The sequence below is a fragment of the Polypterus senegalus genome, chromosome 13 (genome assembly GCF_016835505.1).
Source record: "Polypterus senegalus isolate Bchr_013 chromosome 13, ASM1683550v1, whole genome shotgun sequence".
In the NCBI taxonomy this organism is placed as follows: domain Eukaryota; kingdom Metazoa; phylum Chordata; class Cladistia; order Polypteriformes; family Polypteridae; genus Polypterus; species Polypterus senegalus.
In genome coordinates, this window is record NC_053166.1 from 2,920,863 (window position 1) to 2,934,738 (window position 13,876).

The 13,876-nt window shown below is 53.4% G+C and overlaps 1 protein-coding gene across 1 annotated transcript in view; it reads left to right on the forward strand.

Annotated features, from left to right (window-relative positions):
• The window catches only part of LOC120542627 (collagen alpha-1(I) chain-like), a 36,793-nt gene that overhangs the window by 13,477 nt on the left and 9,440 nt on the right, over positions 1 to 13,876 (forward strand). Inside the window, exons 11-41 of the mRNA XM_039775214.1 lie at positions 933 to 971; positions 1,084 to 1,137; positions 1,403 to 1,456; positions 1,596 to 1,703; positions 1,785 to 1,838; positions 1,918 to 1,971; positions 2,057 to 2,101; positions 2,429 to 2,482; positions 2,557 to 2,601; positions 2,691 to 2,744; positions 2,831 to 2,875; positions 3,061 to 3,114; positions 3,285 to 3,329; positions 3,421 to 3,474; positions 6,008 to 6,052; positions 6,137 to 6,190; positions 7,292 to 7,399; positions 7,479 to 7,532; positions 7,612 to 7,665; positions 10,689 to 10,733; positions 10,812 to 10,865; positions 10,996 to 11,040; positions 11,498 to 11,551; positions 11,656 to 11,709; positions 11,855 to 11,908; positions 12,460 to 12,513; positions 12,605 to 12,658; positions 12,758 to 12,802; positions 13,437 to 13,481; positions 13,564 to 13,671; positions 13,758 to 13,811. Coding sequence (XP_039631148.1) covers positions 933 to 971; positions 1,084 to 1,137; positions 1,403 to 1,456; positions 1,596 to 1,703; positions 1,785 to 1,838; positions 1,918 to 1,971; positions 2,057 to 2,101; positions 2,429 to 2,482; positions 2,557 to 2,601; positions 2,691 to 2,744; positions 2,831 to 2,875; positions 3,061 to 3,114; positions 3,285 to 3,329; positions 3,421 to 3,474; positions 6,008 to 6,052; positions 6,137 to 6,190; positions 7,292 to 7,399; positions 7,479 to 7,532; positions 7,612 to 7,665; positions 10,689 to 10,733; positions 10,812 to 10,865; positions 10,996 to 11,040; positions 11,498 to 11,551; positions 11,656 to 11,709; positions 11,855 to 11,908; positions 12,460 to 12,513; positions 12,605 to 12,658; positions 12,758 to 12,802; positions 13,437 to 13,481; positions 13,564 to 13,671; positions 13,758 to 13,811 — 1,740 coding nt within the window. The remainder of the gene's footprint in view (positions 1 to 932; positions 972 to 1,083; positions 1,138 to 1,402; positions 1,457 to 1,595; positions 1,704 to 1,784; positions 1,839 to 1,917; positions 1,972 to 2,056; positions 2,102 to 2,428; positions 2,483 to 2,556; positions 2,602 to 2,690; positions 2,745 to 2,830; positions 2,876 to 3,060; positions 3,115 to 3,284; positions 3,330 to 3,420; positions 3,475 to 6,007; positions 6,053 to 6,136; positions 6,191 to 7,291; positions 7,400 to 7,478; positions 7,533 to 7,611; positions 7,666 to 10,688; positions 10,734 to 10,811; positions 10,866 to 10,995; positions 11,041 to 11,497; positions 11,552 to 11,655; positions 11,710 to 11,854; positions 11,909 to 12,459; positions 12,514 to 12,604; positions 12,659 to 12,757; positions 12,803 to 13,436; positions 13,482 to 13,563; positions 13,672 to 13,757; positions 13,812 to 13,876) is intronic.

The following is a 13,876-nucleotide window of genomic DNA, read 5'->3' on the forward strand; positions in this document are numbered from 1 at the left end:
GCACTTTGCCACACCCACGTTGCTCAGCCTGTTGCTGAAGGTGTGTCTCAGTGTCCCCGTGGGTGGCCACCAGTGGTCCTTTTAGTGTCCCGTCCCAGGCCTGAGCCAGCCGTCGTCATCTGTGTGAGTCTACTGGCATCCTTGACTGTAATGCCGCTGCCCCATTGAATGTGCCACCTGCCAACAGACTGACACTTCTCACCCTTTATGTGTGGTGGTCCAGCCCCTGCTTCCAGATGCACCCCCAGGTCCTTGGCACCTCTACGGCATCTCTGAATAGGGGGGCTTGTGCTCAATGTGGGCAGCTAATTTGCACCAAAGTCCTGCCCACCATCACCATGCCATCAGACCTTCCTGCAGGCGACTCCACTGAGGTGTACAGCTTGAACGGGGGGTGTGGGTGGTGAATCAAACTGTGCATTGGACACCAAGGTGGCTTCTGTCTCAGAACACAAGAATGTCACCGTGCTGACCACTTTGTCCAGTTTATTGTTGATGTGCTTCTGGAGTGTGGATGGGCCTTCAATGGGCATCGTCTGAGCTGCCAGTCCAGTTTGAGATTATTAAGAGGGCAAACAACAGGAAATGAAAATAATGTAAACACGGGCACCAGGGTCATGGGATCAGAGGGCACCATGCCAGTCTGAGATCTTGTCACCCAGGTGTTCAGTGCTTTGGTGGGATGTTGAGCACCCAGCTATTTATTGTCTTGTGTCAATGTCAATGCTTGTCTTTGTGTGCCAGCTGGCTCTCATGCCAGTGAGTGCCCATCCCCATATGCATCATCTTCTGGAGCTCCTATGCCCTTGTGCCATTCCATACACTCATGATCAGCTTCTGTTCCTATGCCCGTTTGCTCATGCCTAGACCACTTACAGTGCCCATGTGCCCTGTGCCCACCCCTAGACTCATGTTTCTTCTGTTTCTTGCAGCGCACCTCTTTCTTCCAGCTGTTACACGCAGGCTGGCCGGTGAGTATCTGAGTCAGAGAGATGTCGATGGGTGACGTCATGTGTGTGATGGCATGGGGCCATTTGGGGGTCTCCAGAAGCTCTTTATTTTTGTGTTTTTTGTCTCCCGAAGAGGACGCAGGGGCCAGCTGGCCCACCGGGTACCATGGGAAGACCTGGATTGCCAGTAAGGAGCCATCATCACTCTCTGCCCATATGGCTACTTGGTGACAGCTTTACCCAGCATGCAAAGAATGGCATGGAGAACAAGAGCAGGGTGCCTGGGGTCAAGGGTCAATCCTCACAAGCACCCCCTAGTGGCATGGCCAGGCATTGGGAACCCTCTGAAGATGAGGAACCCACACAAAAGCCCAAACGCAGGCACCTAATGTATGCCAGCATGCAGTCCTCTTGCAGTTGGCAACTTTTCTGATTTTTTTTGTATTTTGCAGGGCATCCAAGGTGATCCTGGAGAAAGAGGAGCTGCTGGTCACCCAGGACCCCCGGTAATTCATTTCCCATGGGTGACATACGTGAGGTGGGCCTGGCTTGGTGTCCCTGGCCTGGTGCCCCTTTGCTGTCCTTGTCAGCCATGGCATAACCCTCACCTCACCAGCTCTACCCTTTTTCCTTTGTTCTGTCCAGGGACATCTGGGCCCCAAGGGGATGTCAGGACGCCCAGGTTTTCCAGGTGCTCATGGAGTTCATGGAGTGGATGGACAGCCAGGACCACCAGGGAAGCCCGGGCTGCAGGTGGGGACTCCACTGCCCACCCTATGAAACAGCCTGCAGACCACCACTATCTACTAAAATGCCTTCTCTTTACTGGCACAGGGCCCTCAGGGATACAAAGGGGACAGAGGAACCAGTGGGGAGCGAGGAGATCAGGTCAGGCGGGCACTTCCTCCTGTTGCACCAGCCCTTGTGTGCCAGCTGGGTGGTGATGCCTTATACGTTTTGTTGACAGGGCTTCACTGGGAATGCTGGTGATCCTGGGGACAAAGGGGAGAAAGGCCCCAAGGTGAGAGTAATGGCCATGCAGACCCCTCACCGGGCACAGTGCCACTCTCTGTGAAGCCCTCTAATGCTACTCTATTCTGTTTCAGGGGACAAAGGGAGAAGCTGGCACCCCTGGCCTGCCTGGTGTACTGGTGGGTATTGCAGCCAGTCTAGCTGGTATCTCAATGGGCCACTGTGCCCACTGAGGGGCCTCAGACTGTGGAGCCACCAGAGAGAGAATGTGACTCATGAGTGCCAAGTGAGGGCAAAGGCCTCTCCTGAGTGACCCCTTCTGATGGACCACTCGATTCAATGCTGCGACTGTCCACTTGTAGCCCACCCCTTAGACTGGCCTATGTAGCAACTGAGCACTCATGAGTGACCCCTGTTACTGATGACTACTTGTGCCAACTCAGCCCTCCAGACACCCGCCTCAGTTTTCAGCCCCCAATTCTCTTCTTCTTCTTCTTTGGTTTTAGGGGCCGCCAGGAGCCAGAGGCATGCTGGGAGTCACAGGGCCTCAGGGCCCACTGGTGAGTCTGCTGGGGTTTGTTGAGTGGGGGTCTCAGCCATCTGCCATCTCCCCTGACTTTGATCTTGTTTATAGGGTGCCACTGGCTGGATAGGGCCACCTGGACCACCTGGCCCCCTGGTACGTTTGCCCCCAACATGCTTGGCTTCTGTGGTGTCAGATAGTCCAGCTGCATGTGGCTAAGCTGCTGTGCTTTTCTGTGTCTGCAGGGTATTACTGGCATTCCAGGACCACCCGGTGTCCAGGGGGCTAATGGCTCTCATGTGAGTATGGTGGGCTGTGGCCAAGCAGGCTAGATGGCCACCGGATGCCCCCTACATTATGACGGCTCTTCTTTCTCTTTGGACAGGGTGATACTGGACCAGCAGGCCCCACTGGCCCAAGAGGCCCTCAGGTAGCGCTCTTCAGTCTGTATAGTGAACACCACCCCAAAGCCGTGCCTTGGGTGGTCTTCTAGACCCAAAGTCCACCAATGTGGATTCAGTAGGCACCAAACATTAGATAACCAAACCACTGTGGGGCTCTGTGCCCACCATTGGAGGCCCACCAACACCACTGGCTCTTTGCTCTTTCTTCCAGGGCCCCACTGGTTTACAAGGAGTGAGGGGGTTGATGGGACCACCAGGACCACCGGTGAGTATCTCCCTGTAAGTGGCTGTTTGTCCACCACTGTTCTGCTCTGCTGTTAGGGGGTCTCTTTTCTGTTCTTTCACCCGTGCCACTCACTTAGCCATCGACGGGACCCGCCACATGTGCTCAGGTGCTGACCAGGCTGACCACCACCTCCTGTCCTTCTCTTTCAGGGCATCCCTGGCAAGGACGGTAGTGCTGGGCCCAAAGGAGATCTGGTAAGAGTGGGCTGTGGCCCTCCAAGCATATCTGAGCATTGGCACCTGTGCTGGCCCTCACCACCTTGTCGGTTTCTGCATTGCCTTTCAGGGTGAGATGGGCCCAGTGGGTGCCAGGGGGGATCCCGGATTTGAAGGCACGATGGTAAGCAGCTGCTGTGGGTACTAGGGGGGGTGCAATGCGTAATTTTGTGGTCAAACTGTAGTGAGATCAGGGGCTGTACTGGGACCATTGGCCTGATGACCCACAATGCACTTCTACCTAATTGGCCCCCTGCTTCAGTATTTGGAGTCTGGCGCCCCCTGCAGGGATGATTTTGTTTAGTTGTACATGTAATGTCTGCCTGAAGAGGGCGCCCACTCACATGAGAGAGCCACATGGAGGAGACCCTCAAATGCACTGAACTGCAGAGGACCCCAGAATGGAGTTCAACGTGGACCCATAAGCTCTCTTGCCATAACTGTGCCAGCTGTGCCACTGTGCTGCTGGACCCAACAGGACTCCTGCCTTTAGCGTGGGGCTGAAGAGCAGCAGTCCTCCCTTGAAATGAGTCGATGGCAGAGTGACAGGCACAGTGGGGGCCTGGAGCTGAGTGACAGGTGCCACCACCTCAATGGGCAGCAGTCAGCAAAGTTAGGTGGGCAGACATTTACATCCAAAGCAACTTACAAATGCCAGAGACAGGGCAACTCCTGGTCAGCGTGTCCTCAAGGTGGTCACTCACAGATGGTCAGCCTTGTGCTTTATATGACATTCTCAAGCCCATGCCATCTAACTAGAACTCAAAAGGGCATCACAGGGCACATTCATGCAAACACCCAGACTGGCCAGTTTAGGATCACCAGCTGACCTCTAGGGCGCCATGGAGACATGAGAAGAACATGCCAACACTACATGGGCAGGGCCTCTAGCCCAAGAGGTGGCAACTGTGCCACCCACTTATGCCAAGTGCTCGAACAGCCTTGTGCCTTGCAGTCCGAAGCCCCAAGTGTTTACATGAGCTCAGATGGATTGTTTGAATAAGATTTTATATAGCGCCTTGGCTTTGTGCTGTCATCTGTAGTGCATGCCAACGCATGGCCCTGGACTGCAGTACTCGCTGCATTCCTGCAGGTGGCATGGCTAACTGGGGCCACACTTTTCTCACCCCTAATGGGCCCCCCAGCGTAATGATTGCCTTGTTGTTATCTTTGAAATGAGGCTGTGCAGTGGGTTCAAATCCTGCCCTCTGGACCCTCGGGGCGCTCCAGTTCCCCTCCCACACCCCCAAACTGCAGGTCAGGTGAGTTGGCGAGCCCATATTGGACCAGCAATTGGTCCCAGTGGTAGTCTGGCACCCTGGCTATGCAGCAGCACATTGGCAAAGTGCCCCCTGCAGGTGGGATTGCTTCTCCGCTGAGGCTGAGCACATTGTGCCAACTTGCCCAGCTGAACGGTGCAGGCAGCTGTCTGGGGCTCTGGACGGGACGGCTGCCTGCTTGATGCCCTTCATGTTTTTTCCTCACCTATTTGCATCTTTGAGAGGATTTTGGGGGATTTCGACGTGAAGACCCCATATGTGGTTTGGTGCTGTGAATATCTAAAAAGGTAAAAGCAGCCTGATGAGGGGCTGCAGCTGAGTTTCTACGCCACAAATACCCCTCAAATACGCCAGAATCGAGGGTTCAAAGAGGATCAGGGCGCGGCTGTCCCGTGTGTCATCGACATGAGACCACCTCGTTCACTGCTGAAGATAACATGGGGACACCGGAACGATGCAAAGGAAATGCCACAGATGGCCACTCAGATACACTGTCTGACTGGAGGGGGCGGTGGTCCGTCACATGGCACCTTCACACACGTAACTCGGGCATGTGAGAGCAAAAGCAACCCGCACAACACGCTAGGGGGCGCCCTCGGATTTAAACCTATGAAGCCCACTAGGGGTGACCCAGGACCTGAACCTGAACTCCCACTGCAGCCGCCATCTGTAATCCCTCAGAGACCCCCTAAGGCTCCGGATCTGTGTCTCACTCCAGTGCCAGTTTCTACTGGGCATTTCTGGCATAGAATGTCAGGCACCAGCAAGTGTGAAATCTACAAACAAAGCAGCTGGTGGGTGAAGGACCCCCCGGGTTCTCATCGCTTTTCTAATTGCTTTGTGGCACAGCAATTAAAATGGCCGCTCCTGGATCAGAGCTTGAGCCCCTGTTCTCCCTGTGCCACCTTAGTTGGCATCACGGCCTCATTGTCATCCTGTGTCAGGCTTGCAATGTGGTCCAGAAAATGGGCAGACCTGAAAAACATGAAGCAGCAGGGTGACACTGTAGACGAGCCCACCTGACCGAATTCTTTACCACTGACATTTAAGCGGACAGCATGGCTGGCCTGCCCGGCTTGTGCCCCCCTGACTTGTGTCCCCGCTGCCCAGCATGTCTGCTACCTGCTGCGAGCCTCGGCCTGGGCGCAAATCATCTGCGGCCCCCCGGCCTTGGCAGCCTGACAAGGCGCTTTGAAGCCGCCGCGGCGCTCAGGTGCATCTGCTTTATCGGCGCGGAGGAATTCGTCCTGTAAACGGCGGTTCAAAGAGCCGAGGTCAGACATCTGCGGCGCATCTTTCACGTTCCATCCCAGAGGTGTGGAGAGACGCAGACCCTTGGGAGGCCCCCACTGACTCGTCTGACGTTGTGTTTTTTAGGGGCCGGCTGGGATCGCAGGACCGAAGGGGGTCCCTGGAAATCGGGTGAGTCCTGCCCTGAACTTCCATGTTGTGCGCCCTGGCGCCTCTGCTGCTCCACACTGCAATCCGTCTTCTCTGTTTCTACAGGGGGCTCAAGGGCGTGACGGAGACAAGGGGGACCCCGGAGACAAAGGAGACCCTGTAAGTAGAGCCCTGAGCTCTGCAGATCACTGCACTTGCATAGCTGTATGTGAATGTACAGAAACACTATGGGGGTCTTGGGGGAGCCCCCGTACTGCTAACCCAGAGGGAAGATAAGGCAACATCTACTAACATGGAAACGTCTAGAATGGGCAGACAGCGCCACCTACTGCTAAACTGGCACTGTGTGGGGAGACAGTAACCCCCACACTCCTGCTAATGTTAAAGTGTAATCCCCCTGACTGGAGAGACAGTGCCCCCTGCTGATAAAGTAAAGTCAACCTGGAGCAACAGAAATCACCACTACTGTTATAGTAAAATCCCTACCCTAGAGTAGTAGAATAGTCAGAGCAACACAGCAGTTGAGCAGAGCGTGCCCCCCCAAAGGCAGCAATGGGTGCCAGCTACTGCTATGGCGAAATAACCTGAGAGGGAAGAAATGGCAGCATCTACAACTAACACAGAAACCTCTAGAATGGGGAAACAGCGCCCCCTACTGTTTAAGATAGGGGAGATGGTGCCACCTACTGTTAAAGTAAAACACCACCAGAGCGTTGAGACGGCGCCCACCTGGTATGGCTTCTGTAAAGTAAGGAAGCCACAGTGTATGGAAACTGCACCCCCTACTGCTAAAGTAAAATAAAATCTGAGAGGGGAGACAAGACCACCTACCATTAAAGCAAAACACTGCTAGAGTGGGCAGACAGCGCCCCCAACTGCTTAAAGAAAGTAACCTCAAAGGGAAGACATGGCAGCATTCTAACTCCAGAATAGGGAGACAGCGCCCCCTTGCTGTTTAGGTGACACAGAGCCCCCTACCACTAAAATAACAAAGGGAGGCACAGCAGCCCTGGGTGCCAAAGTAAAACACTAGTTGGGTGACAGAAATTGCCAAAGTGAGATATACCCAAGGTGGGCTCAATAACCCCTGACTGCTAAAATTAAATATCAAAGAAACATGGCAGACAGAATCAGGGCACAGGGTTGAAGGACAGAGGACAGCCCATCACCCAGCTGGCTCCCTGCCCACTTTGTGCCATGACCCCTGGGGTCTTTTGCCCTGATGCTCGGTTTCTGTTCCCTTCTGTTTTGTTCTTGTAGGGTCTTCCGGGTCTACAGGGCCGAGCAGGTGTGCCTGGGGTCAGAGGTCAGATTGGTTTTCTGGGATTTCCTGGTTTGAGGGGACCCCCAGGTGTGTCAGGATCTCAGGTGAGTGTGCCGGCTGACACTACGGTAAGACGGGTACCCTGTGGGCTACACTTCATGTTTATAAGCTGTTTCTTTACAGGGTGAAGAGGGTCCAACGGGAGTCCAGGGACAGACGGGCAGTGAGGGGCCAAAGGTCAGTACCCCTGCACTTGGCATCCTGCAGATGCCCCGTGTCCTCAAGCTTTACTCATTCAGCTGTTCTTGTGTTTCAGGGTGACCGGGGCACCTCAGGGAGCAGTGGCAAACCCGGAGTGCGAGGAGAACGGGCAAGTAGACCTCTGGGTATCCCAGTGCCACTGTTAGCCTGCCGCCCATGCCAATGAAGACCCCCACACAGCCATCTACAGGATGGGTGCTGATTCTGCAGGTCGTGGGCTTTTATGCCCAATCTGATCCTGCTAGCTTATCGGACCGGGCACCTGATCCGTCTGTATTTAAACCTTTCTGTCTGCTCATTTGAACAATCCAGTCGAGAAGATACCATTCAGCCCAACAAAGCCCACCGGTCCTATCCACTTAAACCCCCCAAATAACATCAAGTCGAGCTGTGAGGGTCCCTAAAGTCCTGCAGCCCTCCACACTACTTGGTCACTTATTCCACGTGTCTGTGGCTCTCTGTGTGACATCCTAATGTTTGTGTGACATTTACTCTTAATGTGTTTCATTTTTAAGTCACCGTCTCGCTCCACTGCACTGACGCTCTTCATCATTTTAAACACTTCAGTCAGTCAGGCCTCCTCTTCATCTCCTTAAGGCTCCGCTCTATTACTCTTTTCTCATCACTCATCCCCTGCAGCCCCCCGTAATCAGCCGAGTTGCTCCTCTCTGGACTTCCTCTAGTGCTGCTATGTCTTTATGGAGACCCAAGCTGCGTGACAGATGTGACACGTCAGACTTCCACCATCACAGGGAGATTGCTGGCTTCATTCTGGGTGCCCGCCAGTGGGTTATAAAGACTTCAGCAGACCCTCCTGTGACTTGTACTGCACACATCAAGGCGCTATATAACCTGACATTCTGTGAGCCTCTGAACACGTCTGGCAGCGCAGTCCCCTGCGACTCCTCAATCCTCCTCATGAGGTAGGCTCTCCATTTTCAGACCCCCATTGTGTATTCACACCTCACATTTTCACTTCCCACCTCTAACTCTTTACATTTACTGATGCATGTTCTCCCCGCGTTTCCTCCCAAAGTCCAAGGACATGCAGGTCAGGTGCATTGGCGATTCTAAATTGTCCCTAGTGTGTGCTTGGTGAGTGTGTGTGTGTGTGTGTGTGCCCTACGGTGGGCTGGCGCCCTGCCCGGGGTTTGTTTCCTGCCTTGTGCCCTGTGTTGACTGGGATTGGCTCTGGCAGACCCCCGTGACCCTATAGTTAGGATATAGCAAGTTGGATCTGCTGTCCAAGTCCCTCTGTGATGACTCAATGGATTCTCGATTATCTGCCAGTCCACCTGACTTGGCATCATCTCAGACTTGACCAGCTTGTTCTTTATATTCCTGTCCAAATCGTGTATTGATATTAAAGAGAGCAGTGGCCCCCTCACTGACCCCTGCTGGTCACCACTCTGAGAAGGTTCTTCACCCCATCACCCTCTGCTTCCTGTGTCTGTGCCAGTTATATACACCACACCCTGATGCCCACCCTTCTCTCATGGCAATGCTTTCAGAGATAAGTCATCTCAGTAGCTCCATTCTGATCGTATTTGTTGCTTCCTCACAGAATTCCAGCGTGTTAGTAAAACTCGAACTCCTCTTCTGACCTCCCGCTGACTGCCCAGTAAAACTCCTGTGCCCGCCATGTGCCACTCAGTCTTATCCTTAATAATTCCTTCCATTAATTTTCCTGTGACACTCGTTAAGCTTACTGGCCTGTAGTTCCTTGGATCTGCCGGTCACCCTTTTTATATAATGGGGTGATATTTGCCACTTCCCGTACGTTTGTGCCAAGCGGCTCTGTCTGCACTTGCCAGCCTCCTGTGGCGCTCTGTGGTAAATCTGATCTGGTGGTCCTGCTGATTTGTTTGATGTCACCTGTTTAGTCTGAGCTGCTCTTCTCTCTCTTCAATTTCCAAGTCCCTGAGGTCCTCCTTAGTAGTCCCTGTTAGCGCTGCTCGGGTTTAGGGGGTCTGCTGTCTTTTAATTCCTCTGCTCTTCTCCTCCTTGGCTGGTCTATTAATACTACAGAATCTTTTAGGGTGGTCTCTGCTATGCTCCTCCCCAGCTGTCTTGTAGCCCCCCGATATCCTCATGTGATTCACTTCTGTTTTCTTCTTTTTAACTCTTTATTAACCCAATGCAGTGTTTGTGTTTTTGTTGGTCTGTTCCTGTCCTGCATTCCCTGTAAAACGTTTCTTACCTGCTCCTCGACTCTCTCCACACCTTCTCCCAGTCCATCTTCCTTCGGCTTTGACACATCTGCTCATCATTTGTCCTTCTCAAGTTAAACTTAACATCCACGGTCTTCTAAAACACTCAGAATCGTGGTATGTTCTGGTCACGTGACCCTCGCTGTCCAGTCACCGCGAGACCCTCAATTCTCTCCTGATTATGTTGATTACGTCTGTGAACTTCTGCTCGTGTGCTCCACCATTTGCCAGGTTATCCCAGTTCATATTGGGAAGTTAAACCCCCTATGAGTGTAAACTTGCCTTTTCACGATTATTAAATTAAAGGCCGTCTTCGTTGGGTGGTCTGTCACGCACTCCTGAAATGAGGCCTTATTCCTTAATGCTTTCCAGATGAAGCCAGACGTCCTCACTAAGGTGGGCTGATCGACCAGCTGCAGAGGACTTGTGTTTAAATTCTGCTTGACGTAAACTGACCCCCCCTTCTGTCCTGTCTGTCAGTTGTGTGCCCCTCCATGTTCTGCTTGCCCCCATCTTTGCTCTTCATCCCGGTCTGCTCCTCATTGATTTTCCACTCGTTGCTCTCATCCTCTCATCTCCCACTAACTCACAGTTTTTTCTTTTTTTCTTGGTCGTGGTCCTGGCCAGCCTTGGTGGGTTTTGTCCTCCACAGGGCTGATCCCACCAGAACTTCCCTCCCCACCCACTTACTCCTGCTTTTCTGGTTGGTCCATTTTCGGCTGGTTGATCCCATGTCCATTGATCCCATTTTTGTCAGCTGATCCCGCCCAATGCCTTGTAGTTTTCACCCCGAATTCTGAATTTTGGTGTTGCTTTGCCAGGCTGTCTTGCTCATCCAGTCCTATGCTGGTATATAGCGCCTTTACTGGACAGCAGGACAGGCTTTGGGGGTCCTATTTAACTGGTGCACTTTACCTTCCAGGGTCGCACAGGACAGAGAGGCCTTGTCGGACCACCGGGAGTGCCGGTAAGTGACCTCCTCTGGCTGCCCACTCAATGAGAGTGCCTCGGCCTGTGGTGGGTGACCCCTTGTGTCTCTTTGCAGGGTCTGTCTGGTTTGCCAGGGGCACAGGGTCCAGAAGGAAAGCCTGGTACACAGGTTCCCATTGTATCCATTCTCATCTGATTGCATGCTGAAGAGACGTTCTTGCAACAGGCTGCTGTGCCCGCATTGGGAGGGCACAGAGTGTTTTTGCTTTGCTTTGACTGCCTCATCTTGTTCTTCACAGGGTGGCATGGGAATGTTAGGGAGCCATGGGGCTAAAGGTCCACGGGTGAGTGCCACTGCTCTGTGTTACTTTTCAGGATGCTCCAGGCGCCCACTGCCTACTGAACTCTGCCGTGCCCACTGCCCATTTTGTCTACCATAATTTGCAGATGGAAACTAGCTGCAGTGTCTGCTGCTGCCCATTTCCTGCCAATTTCTACTACGTCCAGGGCCCATTTTTGTCTGTAGTTGTTCAGGGGTTTGTTCTCAGGTGGCCAGCTATGTGGTGGCACCTTCCATGTGACCAGCTGATCAGTAGCTGGCACCATGCCCTCCTGAATTGTGGCAGGGAAACCAAGAGAGGCTGTCCTCCCAGAATGCCATTGCAGCTAAACTGATTCCCATCATGGCAGCACTTCACTCATGGGCTGAACTGGAAGCAGAGCTTCTTAGTGGGCACATGTGGTTCTGCCAACTGGCCATCTGGTGAATGGCCCCTTATAAACTCATCTTGACTCTTCTAGGGAATCCAGGGATCCAGAGGAGAGCCAGGCGAGGCTGGACCCCCAGGGGCTCCGGTAAGAGTGCCATTCCACATGATTTGGGCACCAACTGGTACAAAGGATGGGCTGGCTGGCACATCATCTTTATGTACTTCAGTGACCTCTCTTTATTGCTTCAGGGTGTTTCAGGAAAACCTGGACAGGATGGCGAAATCGGACCACCTGGAGAGCAGGTGAGCGAGCATTGGCATCATTGAAGAGGAATGCTGGCAGGAGTGGCATGATGACATGTGCAGCCACAGGTTCATGGCAGGCCAAGATGGACCCCAAGGTGTTCTGAGATTCATGTGGCATCTTCTTGTCTTTGTTTCTTGGCAGGGCTTTACTGGGAAGCCAGGACCAGAAGGACCACAGGGGCCAGTTGGCATCTATGTAAGTGCCACCTTCAGCTTGGGCGAGTTGCAGGGCTGTAGGAAGGGATGAGAAGGGCAGGAGTCGAGGATCAGGGTGAGTGAAGTCTGGTGGGCTTCTGAATCAGCACGACAGTCAACATTATAGCGCCTTTAATGATGCAGACTGTCGCTAAGAGAATGAAGGACACTTAAAGGGCATGAAAGTGACAGAGGGGAGGAGCAAAGGGAGAAAAGTGTCACCACCTCCAGCTGACAGCATTATGGCAGGACCAACAACAGAAGGAGTCTCAGCCATCCTCAGATGCCAAAGAGCAGGCGGGCATCAAGAGGATATCCAAGTGACCAGCTCTTACAAAGAGGGCACAGCACCCACTCTCCCACTCCTGTGGATATCTGCCTTGTGCTGATCTCTTTTTGCTGCCACTTGCCAGTTAAACAAGTGCTCAGTGTTTTATATACTTTGTACTTAATTGGCACCATCATTTTATATAGCTCCTTTCACACTGGCTGCGTGCCAACTCTACACCTTTAGCTCACTTGAGTGCCTCATCTCTTCTCTTCCCTCCACAGGGTTATGCTGGCTCAGTTGGTGAGCGTGGCAGGGCAGGTCACATGGGGGAGAGGGTGAGTAACACTGCCAGCTGCAGCATACCCTCAGGGGTGACATGCTGCCCCCTTCTGCCACCTCACACTCTTTGGTTGCCTTTCTTCTTAGGGTGAAGCAGGTGTGAGAGGAGTTCTTGGTCTTCAGGGCAAAGCGGGCACCAAAGTAAGTGTGAAGTGAGATGGCAGGTGGGTGCAGTGCCAACTCTGACAGTTTGGGGGGTATCTCTCTACAGAGAATACAGTGCATGTGTTTTATCTGCAGGGACCACCTGGACCTCCAGGGGAAAGAGGACCCGAAGGATCACAGGTAGGGGGTGCAGCGGGCACCCGACCAGGAACTGTCGGGCACTCAGATTAGCCACTGCTCCTTAGTAATCTCATGCCATTCACCACCCTTGTCCACTCTGTGATCCAGCGGTCACTGACCTCTCCCGGATGGGCTCAGCATTCGGTTAAGCAAATGACCACTAGGAGACCCCCAACTCCCTGCATTTCACAACATGGCTGACCTTGACCCTGACCACCAGGTGCCCACCCTGGCTCTTAGTCAAACATTTCCGAGTGACCTTAAACTTTCTGAGCTTCACCCGAGCCACTGACCTCATGTGACCCACTGCTGGATGACCCCAAGTCCACTCAGCTGCCAGTGCTGCCACTGACTTCACTTTGCTGTTATTTCATTTGCCCACTTCCTACCTCCATCTCTGGACCACCATACAACCCACCATCACCTCACACTGCTGTCTGGTCACTGAGTGACCCCACCTCCCAGGTTAACCAAATGACCACTGACCCCAGGGCTGACCCTTCATTTCTCAGCTCTACCATTAATGTGTGACTCACCCTGACCTTGCCCACACCTCACTCTATCGCGCCTGTGTTGAAAGGCACCAGATGGCATCGCCACTCCTGCTCACCATGTGTCTCTCTGGCTTTTGCAGGGTCGGCGAGGAGATTCGGGTCCGAAGGGAGAGCAGGGCTTGACGGTGGGTACAGGTTGTGTCTCTGGGTGATGGGGTGCCAGGCGCCCACTCCAGTAATGCAGACTCTTAACAAACTCCTTCGCAGGGCTTGCCAGGTCTGCCAGGCACTGAGGGCAGAGTGGGTGAGGTGGGCCCCCCAGGAGACAAAGGACCACCGGGGCCTGTCGGGGAGCCAGGGCCGAGTGGATATCCGGTAAGTGTGCCCTTTGACCTCTTGTGGTGACCACAGTCAGAGAAGATGTATGGCGTGATGGGCAGTTGGGTTTCTTGTCCCTGTAGGGTCCAGATGGCTTACGAGGTGCGGAGGGTCCTGCTGGAGACAAAGGCCAACAGGTAGCTTGTGTGCACTAGGGAGTGCCCTAGGGTGGGCACTGGACCTGGCAGTCCTGGTGACAACA